The 21503-nt window shown below is 29.5% G+C and overlaps 1 protein-coding gene across 2 annotated transcripts in view; it reads left to right on the top strand.

The window, feature by feature from the left end:
* The window catches only part of ine (inebriated), a 39854-nt gene that overhangs the window by 3115 nt on the left and 15236 nt on the right, over positions 1-21503 (top strand). Inside the window, exon 2 of one of the 2 annotated variants that reach the window (XM_065499410.1) lies at positions 1440-1674. In XM_065499410.1, coding sequence (XP_065355482.1) covers positions 1440-1674 — 235 coding nt within the window. Of the gene's footprint in view, positions 1-1439; positions 1675-7858; positions 8176-21503 lie in introns of those variants that run through there. The other variant, XM_065499411.1, reaches the window with a different exon arrangement.

The raw sequence follows: 21503 nt of genomic DNA on the forward strand, positions 1-21503 counted from the left end.
TGTGACTTAATAAAACCTCACAAGAAAGTCTAACGGGGTCAAATCGTACGATCCGTGCCCAGTTCACATCACCTCCACGTGAAATGATCATCATCTCCTCGTGCAGAATACAAAGACAAGAAGGAAGAATGCCAATTTAATCAAAGAAACAATGGATTAATTAAATAAAAGCACTGTTCTAGGTGAAAAAACTGTCAAGCGTGGCACCCGGTGGGTTAAACTAATTCAAGTACGCTGAGTTCTGTGGTGCTAACGAATTTCGAAATATTGCTAAAAAGCATTTTTTTTTCTAAAACGACTGAGCGATTAAAAAAATCTTTTAAAGTGTCTCGGCTTCAATTTGTATGGTACCCAATTTCTCTGCTTTTAAATGAATCCTGCTGCTTGCAAACGTTTTGAAATTGCTACATGAGTAGTTCCCAATGATTTTGCAAGCTCTTGTTGGGTTTCAGAACAATTTTCATGGAGTAATGCCTCCAATTCTTAGACATCAAACTTTTTTGACTGTCCTGGGCAATATTTGTCTTCCGTGTGAAAATCACCACTTCTGAACAGCACAAACCATCTCTCGCACGTTGAAACCGATAGAACACATTCACCACAAGCCCATGACGCTTTGTTGGTTATAAAATTCGACATTTTCGAAGCAAAAAAAAAAACTATAATGAGAATAAATGATAGATATGTACCCTTCAAAATGTCATATAAGTTATTAAAAACAAAAACCGCGTTGAAAAGATACGCCATCCATTGTAAATCCGGCATTTTTAAATTGCAAACGGTATGATAGACTTATGTATACCCTTAGCACTCACGATGAAGGGGTTAAACAATGTAAATAAATTCAGTAATTTCATTGCTTTAAAATTACATTTTAGCATGCCAAGATGCATATGTAGAGTGACAATGACAACGACCTCTGTGTTTACTTAACGGACATCATTTCAAATTAAGAACATTTTACTTAGTAACATTTTATTTCAAAATCTTTTTAGTGTCTAAATAAAATGAGATTTTCATACACATCGCTAAATAGTACGTGGGTCACCCAGATTATTTTACATTTACAAACTGCTAACGAATCAAATTAAATTGATCTCATTGTGTTCTTTTAAATGGATTTATCTTTAATGCGCTCATACATATCGTTTATCGTTGCACATTTGCAACAAAAAGTGTAATTGAAAGAAAAAAAAGATTTTTTAAATTATAAAATAAGTAATAAATAACTTGTGTCAGATGATTCGAATGGGTTCTTGGGGATTACGATGATATTTGAATTATTAAGTAACATTAAAGCATTTCAATTACAAATTGAACAAAATAAATGTAGATTTTTACTTAAATATTGATCGAAGACGATAGTATTTTTTACTTGTAATTTTTATTTAATTTTTTTGTAATTCATATTCAAAATACTTTTATTTTCCATCTTACAGCCTATTTATCCGATCCAAATGAATTAACCATCAACAGTTTTATCCAACAAGATGGTGACTCAAGTTCCTATTTATATCGTGATAGTGTTGCCAATCAAATATTTTCAGATGTCACCTCCGTAAGATCGTTGGCATCGCTTGGCATTGGATCAACAGATGGTCGAAGATTGGTGATAAAAAGGGTGCCGCAAACACCAACGGAATTATTAAATATTGTTAATCCGCCAACACCACAGTAAGTAACCATAACAAATTATGCCAATTTTCAAATTCTCACTAACACAGTTGGCTACACTATTTTTAAAATATAAAAGCTTTCAAAAACAGCGCATTGATCATTTCTTAAATCTCATATGAATATTTACATATAAATATGTATGTTTGTACATCGATTTATTGATGAGCATTTTAACACAAATTAAAATCGAGATAAAATGAATAAATATTTACTTTTTAAGGCAACGCAAATGATAACGGCCACATGATTTTTGTTTTAATTTATAACGATTTTTATTATCACAAACATCTTAAGTAAAATCTTCTCATAGAAAAGTGTGAGTAGCAAATACCAACACGTGTTATATCAAAGTCTTAAATGCAAATTTTGAAACATATTTAGCAACATTTTCTCCAACTGAGAATATATTTCCATAACTTTTGGAAAAACAAATTCACTGACAATAAAATTAGAGTTTAAAATATTAAAAATAAGTAATTAACACTTCCATTTAATGCCCAATATAGCACGATTTAATGTTTGTTTAGTTTAAAAAAAGCAAAACAAGTCAAAACAACATTTCTAGGTTGGCCACATGGGAATATTTGAAAACCCTACAGTAGACACTAGGGTATTCGAATTATTCGATTTTTCTCTTGTTCGAATAAAACGAATAATTCGAATAAGAGATTTTAACTTGTTCGAATAATTCGATCACACGTTTAAAATTAATCGAATTATTCGAATAATTTATATTTTTTTAAAAAAGTAAAGAATGAAGTTTTGATGTCGGTTTTTTAATATTTTATTGTTAAAGAAAAAAAAATAACGTTAAAGTTAACAATTCAAGTATTGATAATGTTAAAAAACATTCGAAAACAAAGTCCATAATTAAATTTTCATCAGAAATATTATGATTAACTCCCGAACAATATACAAAACAATTGACTAGCAAACCCTGTAGTTTCCGTTTTGGAGCTATGCTTTAAAAAATTTTAGCTAGTTGGACATGATTCTGAATTCAAGTACAATATAAACGTATTAAGAACTTTTTTATATCGTTCGTTAATTCGGGTTTTAAAATGACTAACTAATTCTTTAGTAAATTAATTATTCACTATTTCTTATTTATAACAAATTTTATTATACCCTCAAGTTCTATCACGGTTCCGAATCTTTGCTTAATCAAGTTGTCTTACACTGAGGGAAAAATGACGTTGCAAAATTGACAACGGTTGGTGTCATTTTGGCACCATACGGTGTCACTTTTTTCGACACCATACGTTTACAATTTGTAAACAAATGGGTATGAATCGACAACGCAATGTTGTTAAATTAAACGCCAAAACATCTCAACGTGAGTTGCTGACAAGTTATTGTCAAAGTGTGTTTTAAATTTTATTTACATTAAAAAAGTGAAGATATTTAAAAATTAAAATATGTATAAAAGGAAGTGTTATTGTGTTTAATAGTGAATTTGTGTTGATGCAGATGAAGATCACCGAATCCACTGACGACATACAACTCCAAAAATTCCTGGAAACAATAAACATACAGTTTTTGTACATTTAAAAGGAAAGTAGAGCTACATATATAATTATCAGCAATGTAGAATACAATAAGTATTTGTTTTATTTTTTAGAATGATGACCTGTGGAAGCAGTGCCACAATTAGGGATGCTATTTGAAATTTCACATACAGGAACTCCGACAATTGCCACCAATGTTTTGCCAAATTTAAACATGAAATTTATATGTATTTTATATTTAAGTATTTATTCGTATTGTATTTAAAAATAAATGTAAAACATAAAGGAATTATTATTTATTTCAATTACCAAATCGTACACGAACGGTATCAAATCCACAACATATGGTTTCAAATTGACAACGGTACGGTATCAAATTGTCAACGGTCTGGTGTCAAATCGTACACGAACGGTGTCAAATCGACAACGGATGGTGTGAATTCGACAACTGAATGGTGTAATTTTTTCGTTGTCAAATTGACACCGTTCGTGTACAATTTGTGCATATACGGGGTTGATACACTATTGACACCGAATGGTGTCAAATCGTACACGGATGTGTTCATTTTTTCTCTGGGTGTAGGGAATTACGCAAATCTGTCCAAAGTTTGATGTCATTGTCAGTGAACGTGGCTAATTTGAAGTCAGGCAGTTCATGATTGACGCATTTACAAATACGCAAAAAGTTTATTACCATGATGTTCAATGATGTTCAAAATTATGTACAAGACGAACTCCATGCTTTTCTTGCAGCAAAACGTTAGTTTTCAATATTTGTGTTTATCATTCGATTTATTAAATATTTTGCAACACTTACGTACGCGGTTAATTACATCACTTAGATACATATATTTTAAGATCTTGGCATTCATCTATTTCAATGTAATCATTATAAATGTCATCCTCAATATCACTTTCGACGACCGTTTCAAAATCACATTCAACTCCTCTTTAATCTAAGTTAATATTTTGATTATATTATATTATTATATTGCGATTCTTCTAATATTTCGACAGCTAAATAACAAATATTTTATTCCGCACCTTTTATTTTCATTGGTTCAAGTTCTAAGTTAAAAATTTTGAAATATTTGTTTTTAGAATTGTAACTTATTGCAGTAATATTCATATATTTATAGAAGGAGCTATCGTAACACTCATCTACAGTGATCGAAAGTCCCTTTGTCTTTAGTTATTTGTCGAATTTCAGAAACAATACAAGTTTTGTGAGTCATTATTACTTATTTAAATTTGGAATTATGAAAAATTTTAAGCAATTTAATAAATTTAAATATATATGAAGATTTATTCGTTTTATTCGATTATTCTACATAAAATTGTTCGAATTATTCGTTATTCGAAAATGGCAATTTTTAAATTATTCGCATAATTAATCGTAAGAAATTATTCGATTAATCGAACGATCATTAGTCGAATGAATACCCTAGTAGACACAAGTTCGGAAATTAAGTTGTTTTCCAAAAAAATTCTAAAGTCTAGAATATAAAATATGTATAATCTTCTTTAGTTTTCTTTACCATACATTTTGTTATCCTTGCAATAGTTTGATTTTCGATATGTATTGCCCATTTGTGTAAAATGATTTAAAAGTTTATAAAATTGTAATTATTTTAAGCAAGGTTGGCTACCGCTATCACTAAGCTAACGTAGCCCCAAAATAGCATTTCTGCGCAACTACCATTGTCGCTAAGCTACCGTTACCGAAATAACAACTAAATACCGTTAGCAATATTGTATAACGGTTAAAATGTAAGCGTTACCGTTACATTTTTAGAGTTCCGAGTCGGTAGGCAACCGTGATTTTAAAGCATTTTCAAAGCCCCATTAAAATTGTTAATTTAAGGGCTTAGTGCAAAACCACAACAAGTCACTTGGATTCGAAATAGGGTTCCTCATTTCTGGGACTTTTACCATTTCCGGTAAATTTTCAAAAATTCTGTTCATGTCCGAAAACTTTTTTATACTAAATTAAGCCAAAAACCAGTTAAACTGTTGAAATAAATCAATAAAATTCAATAATGTTTCCCAAAATATCTTGTGTCTTGTGATAAACGTTCGTTCTTTATGTAATTTTTTTTATATATTTTACAAAATATTGTCAGGTGCAATAATTTTCTTTAAAATAAATCAATATTTTTTAAAATGGTATCAAAGTTTTTCATAAATATATTTCAATGAGCTTTAGAAAATATATTTCATTAAAACCGGTTACAAAAACCGGTTTGTCAAAAAACCGAAAAAGGTAAAGTTTACAAATATGAAAACACCGGTTAACAGGTTTTCGGTTTTGGATACTCTAGTCACTTTCTTTTAATACAAGCACTTTCTAATGTACAAGAATACAATGATAATGCAGTTGTGGTTAATTTTAACAGCGCCTATGATAAACTGAGTGCAATTTTCTGATACTATTTATATAAAAAGTGCCATCTTCTAGTAGTTTCATGAATTATCTAACGGACAAAACTATAATGTTTTATTTTTAGAGCTTTTAGCAGCTTTAACAGTTAATGTTGTTATACTTACAAACTATGTTAATAACAGTGTGATCACAAATCTGGCCTAGTAATATAAATTGACTAAAGCGTTTACGAGATATCGCTCATTTTGTGTTTGACCTCGTTTATCAAATCGGAATGTATGGAATATAACATCATGCAAATGTCCTCAGCGGCTTCGCTGAGTGGCGCTTATCCGAAATGTCCAACTGTCCATGACTTTGGGGCATAAATTAGGCTTTGAGGAACGTTGTGGCTTATTCAGTCAATTCGCACGATTTCGGTGTCCACTTCACAACACCTACACGTGAGATAATCATGACCACAAATCGCTCAGGCATAATGTCCAATATGGCATGAGCTGTTGGAACCACAAGTCATTGGTGTCCATATCATCCAATTCAGGTCATAATAAGTTGGTAATCATTGACCTATAGCGCCCGCCGTTGACGATGATGACCTGGCCAATGTCGTTCACAAAGAAATATGGACCACCACAAAATCCACACCAACCAGTGGCTTTTTCGGGATGTATTGGACGCTCTTGGATCTCATTGGACAATTTTGATTGTTGACGTATCCATTCATCCAGAAATGGGCCTCACCGTATAATGGGCGAAGCTCGAGGAACGTTTCCTGAACAGAACAAACACTCCTGCGATGTTGTCACACGATTGCGTTTGTGGTCGATTGTGAGCAAAAGCGGCACCCATCTTGTGGAAGTGATCATTTAAAATTTAAACCACTGAGCCATGTGAGATTTCTATGGCTTCCACAATCTCTCAAACTTTCAATCTCCGATCAAATTGTTCAATTGTTTTGGATGTATAGACCTCAACTGGGCGTCCAGAACGTTCGGCATCTTCCGTGCTTGCATGGAGACAACGAAATTCAGTAAATCACTTGTTTACCATTGAAATTGATGGTGCAGAGTTCCTAAAGTATTTATCAAGCAAAGCCTTGGTTTGAGTGATGGCTTTTTCGGCAAAAAATAATGCTTAAAGAGCACATGAAATTCACTTTTTTCTATTTTCTCCTCAAGTACACAGAAAAAAATATATTTCAATTCAAACATTTATCCCATATTGAACTGGTTTCAATTATTTCATAATTAAATCAAGTATTCATTTGCGCAAAATCAAAATTTCTTGATATTTTCTATTGAATTTTGTGTTTTGAATTTAATTATTTTGTCAATTGAATATACAATTTTCGTTATTGTTTGAATTTCAAATACAAAAATTATTGAATAGATAATTTTCGTAATTGAAACACAAAAAATAACAAAAATGTGTTTTCAGTTACGAAAATTATCTATTCAATAATTTTTGTATTTTAAATTCAACCAATAACGAAAATTGTATATTCAATTGTCAAAATAATCAAATTCAAAACACAAAATTCAATAGAAAATATCAAGAAATTTTGTTTTTGAGCAAATGAATACTTAATTTAATTATGAAATAATTGAAACCAGTTCAATATATGACAAATATTTGAATTGAAACGGTTTAAGAAATAGTTTTTTCTGTGTAGTCTGATTTCAATGGCTGTCAAACACGAACTACGTGACGCAGCTTGTTCAAATTTTGAAAGGAGTCAACTGACATATGATGCCTGTTGGCAGAAGTAGTGTTGCCCTTTCAGTTAAAAGGCGGTATATTCAAAAAGTCCCAAACTTAGTGTCCTGATCTCGTAATATATTTAATACATTTAAAAAAAAAATCTTTACAAAAAAAAATAATTTTTCGCCAGGGAGAGAACATCTGAGAGAAACAATTTCAAAAAGTATTATATTAACTCGGATTGGCAGATTTGGCAAATTTTGTTAAACAAATTGTTCAAAATTCTTCTAAAGAGATTTCAAAACTTTAGAGCTTCAGCCAGATTTTGCAAAATTCTTACAAAACTTGATTTCACATAAAAATTAACAGTTCCAAAGGGATTACGGCACCCTAACACAGCTAAATGTGATTGAAATATTTATAACATTTGCCTACATCATTAAACTCTCTAACTAACGCTGTGTATTATTGTAGGGCATTTATAAATAACACTATTTAATTTCTTAAATACACAACAAGTATTTAATAGTTAAGGAAAACAGAGGTATTTAGGATCTTAAAATTAATTTGAATATTTAGTAGTCGATAAACGGTCTATTTAAACGGACGGGCTCCTCTGAAGTGCGTGTGAAAATAAACCCAAACACAAAAGTATTTCGGAGCAAAAGCACAAAGAAAACAACTCCTTAAGGCAATGGCTATAAAATAGTGTATTGGAAGAAAAAAAATCAAATCATACAAATAAATATTGGTTAAAATTGCAAAAAAAAATTGTGTTAACAAGGAAAATAACGAAAAAGGAATAGAAAAGTTTAACACAGTAATGCCGCCCCGTATCGATTTGGAACGTTTATCCTCGAAATATTCGGAACAATCGTATTCGCGTTTTCAAAGGGTTGCTAAAATGTAAGTGTCTTAAGAATATTATTTCAAGTAATTTACATTCACACATATTTCAATTATAGTTTTTAAATTACTAAAGAATAGCTCTTGTAAAATCAATAGATTGATTATTATCACGTGATGTTTGACCAGCAAAGAGACAGAAAGAGAAATGAACAAAAATCTAAAACATTGTTATAATTTACAATTATAATTGTGGGGTTATTTTTAGTTTCACTCAATTTAAATTGATCGCAATTTATTTTAAATACACACATTTTATTTTTTTTTTAACTTTTTCAAATACTGGTTATCGAACTGTTTTAAATATTTATTTATACAATTAGCGTGTATTTAAGTTGATAATGATGGGGTTTTTAAGCAAATTACTAAAGCGGCCAGTATTAATCAAAAAAAAGGTGTTAAAGGTGTTAATACTATATAAATTATTTAAATTATATTATTTGTTATTTGTTTAGTATCTACTACTACTACTATTTTATTAAAATATTACATAAGATTTTAGTGTATATTTTGAGTTTGTTTGTGGTTTCTATATCATATCATACGTTTTAAGCTAATCAAATTTCTTTTTATTGGATACGGACGAATTAAATTGAAAAAAGCATACTAATTGAGGAAATATTTAAAGTATCACATGAATTTTATAGATGTGAACTCCTGCTAGAAAATTAATCTACAAATGAGTACATTAATGAAATCACACATTTAGCAGAATTGGAAAATTAAGAGAAATATTTATAATGTAAATATCTTTTATAATATATATTTCTAATATAATAAAAAAGGACTACAACATCCTCTTGTTAACGATCTAAACAGCGCAAATAAAAACCCTTAGTAGTAATGCCTTTGAATTATAAACAACAATTTTTAATCAATTATTAAAAAAAAATAATTATATGGGGTATTTCATGTCAAGTGAACCAACTTTTGAAATCGATGTCTTCCCGATTAAACAAGACAATTAAGAATTTTAGCATTAACTTTCCAGTGGGTCGACTAAATATAAAATTTATATTTTAAGTTCTTAAATGAATTTTTAAGATGCTTAACATTTAAATATTTAAGGATATTGATTCTTAAAGAAAATAATGACAATAATACTGGTTTAAATTGTTTTTATGCGTTACTAATTGAACCCGGTCCGCGTTGCTGGCCCATAAAAAACATCTGTTTTATATTGCATCTCGATCTCGATTTTAATATACAGTGTCGGACAAGGGCGGTGATTCAACCTTCAATGTTAATACATATGGTGGCATTCTGGCTGGTTCCAATGAATTCAAAAATTCAATAGGATAATTGACGGTTTCTTCATTCATTACTGTGTCAATCGATTTGTATTTTATTGTTTCGCCAGGCAATTTCAATTGTGTTTGGTCATTGAGCTTGTTAACATCTTAATTTTTTTTTTGGTGACAAAATTGCACGTTCCCACCGAAAATCCGAATTTTTGTAGTTGGTTGTAAGACCTTGTAGACAACGGCTTGAAAATTCATTTGGATTTCGCAGAACTTCGGGAACAAAATCTCATTTGTGGCGGGATCAATTAGAATTTTTCCATTTCCGAAGTCCAACAATTGTTTTGAGAATGTTTCAGCAGAAGGGTCTTGGGGCAAATGCACACGCATGTATTTCGATAGCATTCGTTGAAGGAATTTCGCATCATCATTGGGAAGCGGGAGCAATGATCCAATTCTGTGGTACATTTGGCCTTGAACTTTAAAGGTGGACTGAAGCCAACGTCATTTGAAAGCATGAGTTGCACTTTTGTATATTTTGAAGGAAGTGCTTGGAAATAGGATTGGCGCCGGAAATGTAACTTAGAAGCACAGGATTCCTTAGGGAACTTCAAAACGCTGCAATGTAAGCAATGTTTGTTCATTGCGCCAATCAGTAGGTCTTTAAGATTTCTGTAGTCATCATACTTATTGTAATAAAATGCCGGCAACTTCAAATCGATTCTTTCTCTTGATCGAGCCATTCGGGAGCGATTGGATACTAATTAGAGTGTCCAAAAAACCGGCAAATTTAAAAACCCGGTTTCCGGTTTAACCGAAAAAGTGTGTTTTTTAAAAAACCGGTTTCGATTATTGTCTTTTAAAAAACCGGTTAAACGGTTTCGGTTTTTGTCTTCAAAAAACCGGTTAACCGGTTTATATTAAATTTTTATTTAATTGAAATTTAGCATTTTTGAATTTTTTATGCAATTATTTTAAATATTTTACGAAATGTTGTCAAATGCTACAATTTTCTATAAAATAAAACAATATTTTTAAAAATGGTATCAAAGTTTTTCATAAATATTGTTACGAAATTGTACTTGAATTCAAATATAACGATTTTAACGGCTGATTTAAAGTTGCATAATGCTTTCAAATAGCAGTGCCCAAACTTTAACATGTCTGTGGGCATTGTTAACATTGAATAAAAGCTTTCAGTTGACCATTGATCGTAAGTATGGCAACGCTGTTTGCTGCGACCGTATATTCGAATTCGAATATTCAGTTAAAGAACATTGTAAAAATAGAGCTTTCTAGATGGTAATGCAGTGTTATAAATAGTGGCAGAGGTTGCAGTCGTGAGTGAATTTATCAGAGACGCTTTTCGAATAAACATCAACTGAGTGCCTTAAAGTGAGTGCTGTGTTTTTCAAGTGAATTCGTGTGCCTGTATAAAGTGTGCCTGTATTTCTGCGAATTTATAAACGTGTATAAAAAACATTGAGAGACTATTTAATTCTGTTGTTGTACATTTTAAATAAATAAAGAGTTGTTACAATTTTCAAACTACTAAATGGATTTTATTTGCAATCAAAAGTATCCGGTTTATTTAAAGGAAATAAACCAGCGTTTTGAAAAGGTTAAAACGTAACAATATGTTTGAATGAGCTTTAGAAAATATATTTCATTAAAACCGGTTAACCGTCTTACAAAAACCGGTTTGTCAAAAAACCAAAAAGTTAAAAAAACCGAAACCGGTGGAGTTTACAAAGATGAAAAACCGTTCGACCGGTTCTCGGTTTCGGTTTTGGATACTCTACTTCTAATCTTTCGATATGCTGTTGAGGTGTCTCTGCAGCTCTCGGTGAAGATGCACTGCGACGCATTTTCTGAAGCCACGATTCTCGTTCTCTTTCCGTTTCTGCGGCTCTAGACGCAGAAGTCCTTTCGGAAACAAATTTTATTTGAATAAAACCGTTATTTTTTTATTAAAAGTGGAATGCGGAGAATTATTTAAAATATTTTTTTTTTAAATAGATTTCATATGAAAATTTCTTATTCATGCACCTAATATGCAAGAGTAAACAAAATTGTTTATCACAGACCGAAAATCAAAAATCTGAAACACTGTTATCCAAAAGGCTTTTCTGAAGATTCCCTGAAAATTTCATCAAAATCGGTCCAGCCATTACCGCCTTGTTGCTTAACTTCTTCTACCGGAACACAGTGAGGGAAATGAAAAAAGTGGAAAAGTTTTCAAATAATAAAAACCTCTTTTGTATGACCCAATAATAAATATTCTAAATATTTCGCAAAGGGTATTTATAGCCCGGACCTCGGTACCGTTAACAGAGTCAAAAATCTAACAAATACAATTTTGGAGTACTTTTTTCGAAAATAAATAGCGAAAAAAATTACTTTTAAAATCTTTTTTTTAATTTAAATGCATAAAACTTTTGAAATAGTCCTTTTTTAAATTCAAATCTTTCAATTCGGATTGAGAACAAAAATATGGCATAATTTTTAATTTTTTATATACCCGAGATATCCCACATTGGGGACTTGAGGTTCCGCCTCACATTAGTGTTTAAAGTCCAAATTCAAAACTTAAACTCAGGTATACCTCCTCTATAGTCGTGGAAAATTTTATTAAAATTGGACTATCAGTTTAGAAATTGCAGATTTATTTCCACTTTTTTTTCATTTCCCGCACTGTGCAGCATACTTTTACCCACCTAAATATGCATGTTAAAATAATAAAAATATTAGCTTTTAAAAAAAGGTGTATCTTTTTTTACGATCCCGAATGTGACACACAATAAAAATCTAAATAAAATACTGACTGTTATTATTATAAGCAGTAATTTGTTTTATAGTTAAAGCCACTAAATTTTGATTCGAATTAAAATCGTCACTAGAATAACAAACGATGATTTTGGGTACAGGAACGCGACATTGAACAAAATCAAATGAAATATTTACAGTTAATTGAACCTAATTTGTTGCTGATCGAAATATTTTATAAAATCAGTGCCGTCATAAAAAAATAATTAAACAAAAAATACGAAAGGGCAAATTTCATTAAAAGTAGCTAAGACTAAGAAAAAATATATTTTCATGATGTGAACTCAGATTAGCCGAAAATACATTATATTATAAAAATTTATACATTTGTTTAGTATTTTTGGTAAATTTCATTGAAATTGGAAATGACAAATCCGAAAATATTAATTTGTTGCCTGTTTACGGATGGATTCTCTTAATACTTGTAGCACTGTGTTATTATTTATTCGATAATACAAGAATGATTCTTAGAGCTTACTTTACGCAGTCGTTTTAACCAATTAATATTTGCCGCCAAAATTCAAAAACATCGTACATTTGTTTAAACAAATTACTCATCTGTTTACACACAATTTAACACACATTTACATGGAAACATGTCCGATGTGTTTTAATTAAGTTATACATGTTTATCGTCGCATAAATCATGTAATTAATTTAATTTAATTATAAAATAATGATAAAGTACAACTGTGAATATGTTACATCAGATAAATAATACTGAATGAATTATTATTCTAACTATTTTATGTACATATCTTCACCTAAAACGCAAAAGAGCCTATCGTCACCTTTTTAAAATTTTACAGGAGAGACAAAAAACTAAATAAAATGTAAAGTGTTGAGGTTACAAATATGATTTTCTTTAATAAAGTCATTATTTTTTTAAAATAGAAAGCTAATAATTTGTGAAGACGTTAAATTAAAAACTCAATTTTGAATTTTTTTGTTACGGCCTTTTACATTTCAGTTGACGATATGTATGTAAGTTTTGTACGTCTTTATGTAAATATACAGGCATGAAAATATAAATAGCAATATATGAAAATATAAATTGTCATGTGTAATGACAGCTATCAAATGGACCAGTCATATTAATGATTAAACAAAATCCTTGGATATATGGTTTGAAAACAATGTGAATGTAAATTTAAATGAGAGAGAAAGAGAAAGAGACCGATCTTGTTAAAAAATTGTGTCAAAACTAGTATCCAATAAGACTAACCTTGGTACAAATTTCATCCCGACATCGCGATACATACATGAGATGAAAACCCCCATCCCATGTATTTGCAGCTACACTCAGGTCTCGTTTTATGCGGATTTTTTTTATACGGTTTTTAAATTAACGATTTTTTTTTTGGAATTTTAACAGATTTTAAAATTTTAGATGTTTTTTTTTTAAATTCTAGTGATGAAAATGATATTTTATAATATGATGATATGATTATATCATCTAGTGATGAAAGTGCCGTTGAACCAATTCCTAAACCGACAATTATTCATTCATTCAGATTGATCATACATACATTTACAGAATTTCCTTAAAAAATGTTTTAGCTTATTTTTTGGATCATTTTCTGTTTTTCTCTTATTAATGAATTAATATTGTATTTTTGTTTATTTTTTTTAAAGGGTTTTTGTTTTTACTGTTTAAGTAAATGAAATAAATATATTTTTGTTGATTTTTTTTTATTTTTGTTGGATTTTTAATTAAAATTTGAATTTATGCGGTTTTTCAGAATTTTGGAACGAATCATTAGTTTTTATATGAAGCTAGAGTATCGTTTTATGCGAATTCAATTTATGCGATTTTTTTTGGAACGCATCTATCGCATAAAACGAGACCTGAGTGTATTTAAATAATTCACTTCAAATTAAAATTATTGCATTTTTATAGGCATAAATGTAGTTTAATTTATATGAACAGTATTTAAATGTACATACATACGTGAATTTTAATTTATTTATTTTATTGTTTAATAACCACATGTTATTAATACGATTACGTATCTCTAAATGTATTGTTTAATAATCACAATAATTGAATGAACAAATAAAACATTCTATAGAGAATTTTAAAATAAAATTGTTACCAACTTTAAAGCAACAATTGAATTAAAATAATTGTAGATATACACGACGATTACTTTTTTTTACACATTTCTATAGTAAATAATGTGTTGACAACAATTAAATGTGATTCGTTGAATTAAATAAGTTTGATCAGATTAATTAAGAAATAAAAAAAATACACTTTCTTATCTGATTTTCAATTAAATTTTGATTTAAATAAATTTATCATAGTTTTGAATGCATGAGAACAATTTTTATCTCAAATATGTAAAGAAAAAATTGTTGTGGTTCCTATATGTATGAATTATTAAAACTTTTACTGGTTGAAAATGACATAACCTTCCGCATTTATCTGATAAAAACTAGCACGTCGACACGTGAGCAAACAGTACTTAGTAATATTTACATATTTAGAAGCATATATTTATTTAAAATATTGCATAGATTTAAATGCTTTTTAAAATATCTAAAAAAAATAACATTTAAAAATCTAGTGATATCTAGTGATATCTAGTTATAATACAAATCCGATTCTTTAATAAAAACAAATATTATATACCCGATACATTTTTGTTTTTCCCATCAATTATCGAGCCCATTATAAATAATTCAATTTAACATAATAACAAATTTTTAGACAATGAATAATACGGGATTTCCTTAGAAAATAAATAAACATATACGAGGGTAACTAAATATATAATTGGGAGATACAATAATTTATCCGAAAACAGAAAGGAAATTACAATACTATTTTCGGATTTGTCATTTTTGGTTTTCCTGATAAAATTTTGGAGAAAATACTTCTAAGTACTCTGATACTATACTGTAAAGTATGGAGATAATTAGGCAACATTTGTTTCTATTCCGAATACAAGGTCCCTTACTTAATGTTATTAAATAGTAGCGGTAGAACTTGCCCGTTGATAGAAAACTTGGTTCAGGTAAAAGGAATGGTCCACATGATGTTTCTAAAGCTTATAAATAGAATGCATTTGTCTATGTGGTACGAAAAGTTAAAGCCAATGCAGGTTTAAAAATATACAAGGCTCAAGAAGTTCCTGGCAGGAACTCAGCTAAAAGAAAGAGCACGCAGCTTCCGGGTCAATATTTGTATGTTGCTGATGCTCGAAGGATTATTGTAGAAAAGTTTAGGACCCAAAATCAGAAAATTTTCCCAAAAAGTTCTTGGTATGGCAAGCAATATGCTGTTGCGGCAAAAGTAGCCAAATATTTGTTACAAAGGGCTCTATAAGTACCGAAATTTACATCAAGGAATGTTTATTTTTGGCCTGATTTGGCATCCTGTCACTGTGGTAAGCAAGGTCTTGAGTGGTACAAGAACAATAATGTGTTATTTGTACCAAGAAAGGCAAATCCTCCAAAATGCCTGGAGCTAAGGCCAGTGGAGAGATATTGGGCTCTATTTAAAAGAGAATTGAAGAGCACAAAATAGGTGTCCAAAAGTGTGGTTGATTTTAAACGGAGATGGACTACCTGTTCGAACAAAGTGATAGAAAGCTCAATAAAATCCTTAATGAAAGGGTTTCGGGAAAAGGTTCATAAATTCATCACTATTGATTAGTGGTTTCTTTTTTATTAACATTTATCGTCACCTAAAATGCAAAATAACGTAACATTACTTTTCATAAGTTTCTAGGAGAAGCAAAAAAAGATATAAAATGAAAACTACTTGAGATATTGAAACAAAATTTTCAAATCTGAATTACAATGACACTAGAAATATATTTTATGAAAAAAATAAGATATGTGACAGAGCTGTAAATGAATCATTCTTTTTTGATTTTAATTCATTATGAATTAGCTAAATTTTGAATTAATTCATTGAATTGGAAAAATGAATTGAATGAAATTTGAATCAATTCAAACGAATTAGGCAGAAATGAATTTCAATTCATTTTCAATTCAAATGAATTTGTAAAAATGAGTTGCAATTCATTTACAATTCATTTGAATTGAATTGATTTTGAATTAATTCAAATGAATTAGAAAAAAGAATTAGCAATTCAAATGAATGATTCAAAAATGAGTTGCAATCAATCAAATTCAAGAGCAGATCTCTAGGGGGAATGAAAGATTTCTCCTACCAAAATGAAAATATCCAGTACAAAAATTGAAAAGCCTTGTCCTGTATACGCGCCTGATCAATGAAAACATGGTGTTTGGAGTTTATTTCTTCAAGAAGAACTGATTTTTATTTTGAAATACACTGAACGACAAAACATATTTAATATTCACGAAGCAATTAATAATTTTTGATATTTTTTGACCCACGACCACCCAACAATAAACTTTTTGCTAATATTTATATTATATTTATTTCAAAAAAATAAAACTATCTTCCAAAAATAATCAAAAATCAGGAAAAATAACAATGTATGTCGTTCAAAACACAATTGAGTTTCATAAATAAGGCTAATTAGATTTAATTAGAATGCATCATTCATCTTAAACAACAATAGCTTTTCAAAATTATCATCTGAAAGAAATCCACGTTTAGAATAGAGGCGTACGAAAATAATCTTTCAACACCAGCTGACGATGGTAACGGCGCATTATATTTAAAGGAAGACTTTTTAACCGTCGATTAATTATACTGCATACTTAATGACATTGAAGAATCTGCTAAATATGCTGCGAATTTCGCTTCGGAGTTGGAAATGAATTGCTAATTTTTTTTCTAATTCGTTTGAATTAATTCAAAATCAATTCAATTCAAATGAATTGTAAATGAATTGAATTAATTCAAAATCAATTCAATTCATTTGAATTGGAAACGAATTGCAATTCATTTTTACCAAATTCATTTGAATTAATTCAAAATCAATTCAATTCATTTGAATTGGAAACGAATTGCAATTCATTTTTACCAAATTCATTTGAATTGACTCAAATTACATTCAATTCATTTTTTTGTGTGAATGATTCGCGAATTAATTCAAAAATGAGTGATTCATTTACAGCTCTGATATGTGATATGTTTTTTGAATTGTTATTTTCTGAAACATAAAAACGTATCATCAATATAAATTTTTATGAACAAATAAAAACTTAAATAAAAATATTTTTTTTATTTTTAATAAAAGCAGTTTAAAATAGAACTTTTGTTTTATTTGAAAAAAGCTTCAAAACTTTTTCCAACATACACATCTGCTCAAAATAATAGATACACCAAAATTTATTTTTTAAAAACGAAAAAAAATAATGGTATATTGTAAAATTATAAAAAAAATTCAGTCGATTTTTATTTATAGTTAAAAGGAGAGTAAAAAACAAAAACAAAATATTTCATAATTAATAATTAATATTATAAAGTAAATTAAATTTCTTAAATTTCGAAAAATTTGGTGCTCATAATAATAGATACATTTTTAAAAATTCTTATTAAACAAAAGCTAATAAATTTTATCTTAAAAAAATTAGTTTATTATTAAAGTAAAGCTAGTATCCAGTATATCCACCTTTGTTTTGTAAAACTTTCTCCACTCTTCTGGGCATACTGGATATCAAGTTCTGACACTTCTCCAATGGAATCTCGTACCATATTTTTTGCGTTTTCTCCCATAAATCGTCTTTATTTTTGAAAACTTCCTTCGAAAGCCTTATCTTTAATTCACTCCACAAGTTTTCTATTGGGTTTAAATCAGGGGATTGGCTGGGCCAGCTTAAAACAGGTACGTTATTCTCCAAGAACCAGTTTTTAACTAATCTTGAACTATGTTTTGGGTCGTTGTCCTGCTGGAATGTCCATATTAATGGCATATTTTCCGATGCATATGGAAGCATTACGTTTTCCAATATGTCTCTATACCCACTAGCATTCATGGTATCTTCTATTCGGAATATCGGACCAACACCATTCCATGAAAAGCAACCCCAAACCATTATGTTTCCCCCGCCATGTTTTACCGTCTTTTTTGTAAATTTAACGTGGAATTCTTTTCCTTTTGGTCGGCGTACATTTCTTTGGCAGTCGTTTCCAAACAAATTTATTTTTGTTTCGTCGCTCCATAAAATATTTCTCCATTTTTTTTCGCCTTCACACCCGGACCATTGTAAGTGCTCTTTAGCAAATTCTAATCTTGTCTTGATATTTTTTTGGCGCATTAGTGGCACTTTTCTGGCAATTCTTCCCGGCAATTTAGCTTGTAAAAGACGACGACGAACTGTTTGTGGACTGATTTCGTTACATAGCTCCGCAGAAATAGCTTTCGATGATATGAAAGGGTCTTTTTTAACCATAAGGACGATCCGCCTATCTGTTTCTGGACTGGTTTTCTTTGGTCTACCGCGAGTTTCTCTTTTTTGTTTTTTAGATAAAGCATTTTGGACAAAATGTAAAGATCTTCCTATGCTCTTTGCTATTTCCCGTAATGATTTTCCTTGATTTCTCATCGTTTGAACAATTTTTTTCTCATCTTCGGTACAATGATGATTTCGTCCCATTTTCTTCAAAAGAGTCCTATTTTTTATAAAATTGTTGCTAAAATTTAAATTATACTTACTGTTTCACGTAAATAGGAACAAAAAATTGCACAAAAAAAAAATTGTATATAAACAAATTACAAATTACTGATGTGTATCTATTTTTATGAGCAAATAATTTTTTGTAATTCAAATAAATTCGTTTTTAAAAATCAACATGAAAGCAAATAGTTGCCAGATTTTTGACTGACATGACATTGCCAGATAAAAATTTTAATAATATGATGTATTCTTAACGCTTGCGAGGAAATTTTCAATGTTACCGCCATTTAAATTTTTTCCAATTAGGTGTATCTATTATTTTGAGCAGATGTGTATACATTCAAATAGTTGAAAATATTTTTCAATGAATGTAAATAATAAAAAGAAATTTCAAAAAATTAAAAAAACAAAATGTACATAAAAGTTCAAAACAAAAAGATTTTTTTTTGAAATAATAAAACAACATTTTAAATTTTATTTGAAATTTGTTTTATGGTACGAAATTTAAAATAATAGTCAACGTTATGGAATTAAAATCGACTTTAAGGCTTTTGTGGTTAGGGTGATACATTTTTAATTTTATTGTGTTTTTTTATTTTAATTACTAACAACAACTTTTTTAAACTAAAAAAGTTCTTCATTAAATTTTCATTAAGACTGCAAAAAATATTCAATTGCAACAAAGTTATTAAAAAAAATTAGGATACTACCTAAAATAAGGTAAAAACAATTTATTAATTAATTACTCAAAGTGTATGCGTTATTTTGTTTAATCATATACTTGATTAAAATATTGTACACATATGTAATATGATTTAGTGAATCGTAATCAATATTAAAAACAATTTCGAATTTTTTGATGATACTTTGTTTTGCATGGTGACGATATGCATGTTAAGATTTTTTCGATCTCAGTCCTTATATACATGATTTGAAATGATTTCTTTTTATACCTACCACTAACAAGGGGGTTAATTGATTTTATCATTTCGTTTGTAACAGATCGATATTAGTAGTGGAGGATGCCTAAGATTCGGCATTGCCGAATCCAATACTTTTATACATAAGTTTGCCATTCCTTTTGTAATTTACATAATTCTTATTTGTGGCCCCTTATAGATAGCGATATTCAGCCTTATCGTGTAAGGCTTAGACGTTTTACGACAACGACAGTTTCGTACTAGATTAAAGAAAACATTCAACCTGTTTCATTAATCTAGTACGAAACTGTCGTTGTCGTAAAGTGCATAATATTTATACATGATAAGGCTGATTGATTTGGCGTTGTTCGTACATCAGCGTAATTAAAAATATAACAGAACTTGGAAATTTGCATCGACATTGGCCAATTTCCGGGAAAAATATTTGTAACACTTTTTGACCATTTGAAGAAAATCTGAGAAACCAGAAAAAAAACTCTTTAAGTAATATCTGTGAGGTAGTTTGTAGCCAAGACATTAAATATAAGTTTAACGCGTAATGCTCAAACCCCGAATATATGTTTTCATATAAAATAACAATTTCCCTAAAACATATTTATACCCTACACCACCATAGTGGGGAGGGTATATTCGGTTAGTGCAGATGTTTGTAACGTGCCCAATAGCCAACTTAAAGTATACCAATCTGTTCAGGATGACTTTCTGAGTCGATTAAGCGATGTCCGTCCATCTGTCCATGTAAACCTTGTAATCAAATTACAGGTCGCAATTTCAAAGATAATTAGACAACATTTGGTACAAGCTCTTCTATTGCCTCAAGCCTGTTAAATTTGGTTAGAATTGATCCATTATTTCTCCTAGCCCCCATACGATTGCCCTATCTGAAAATAGTTAAGCTCTCATAAATGTATTAGTTATATAGATATTCAAACTAAATTCAGCACAAATAAGTTTTATATAAGCCAAAATCGCACCACCAAATTTTTTGATGATCGGCCCACAATTGGTCATAGCTGCCATCACCGAAAATCTCTTTAACTAGCATAAATCTCTTAAAAATGTTGGTATTCCAAGTTATGCCATTAAATTGTATAACAATCGGTCCATAATTAGTCATAGCTCCCATATAATGCCCACTTCCGAAAATCATTTTAATGAATATAGATTTTTAATTCAACACAAATATGTTTAATATATACAGGAGTCATGCCACCTAATTTTATGGCGATTGGTCCATAATTAGATTGGTGTAGGGTATCATATACCAGAGCTGTAAATGAATCATTCTTTTTTGATTTTAATTCATTATGAATTAGCTAAATTTTGAATTAATTCATTGAATTGAAAAAATGAATTGAATGAAATTTGAATCAATTCGAACGAATTAGGCAGAAATGAATTTCAATTCATTTCCAATTCAAATGAATTTGTAAAAATGAGTGGCAATTCATTTACAATTCATTTGAATTGAATTGATTTTGAATTAATTCAAATGAATTAGAAAAAAGAATAGCAATTCAAAAGAATGATTCAAAAATGAGTTGCAATCAATCAAATTCAAGAGCAGATTCTCCTACCAAAATGAAAATATCCAGTACAACAATTGAAAAGCCTTGTCCTGTATACGCACCTGATCAATGAAAACATGGTGTTTGGAGTTTATTTCTTCAAGAAGAACTGATTTTTATTTTGAAATACGCTGAACGACAAAAAATATTTAATATTCAAGAAGCAATTAATAATTTTTGAAATTTTG

This window comes from Calliphora vicina, chromosome 2 (genome assembly GCF_958450345.1).
Source record: "Calliphora vicina chromosome 2, idCalVici1.1, whole genome shotgun sequence".
Taxonomy (NCBI): Eukaryota; Metazoa; Arthropoda; class Insecta; order Diptera; family Calliphoridae; genus Calliphora; species Calliphora vicina.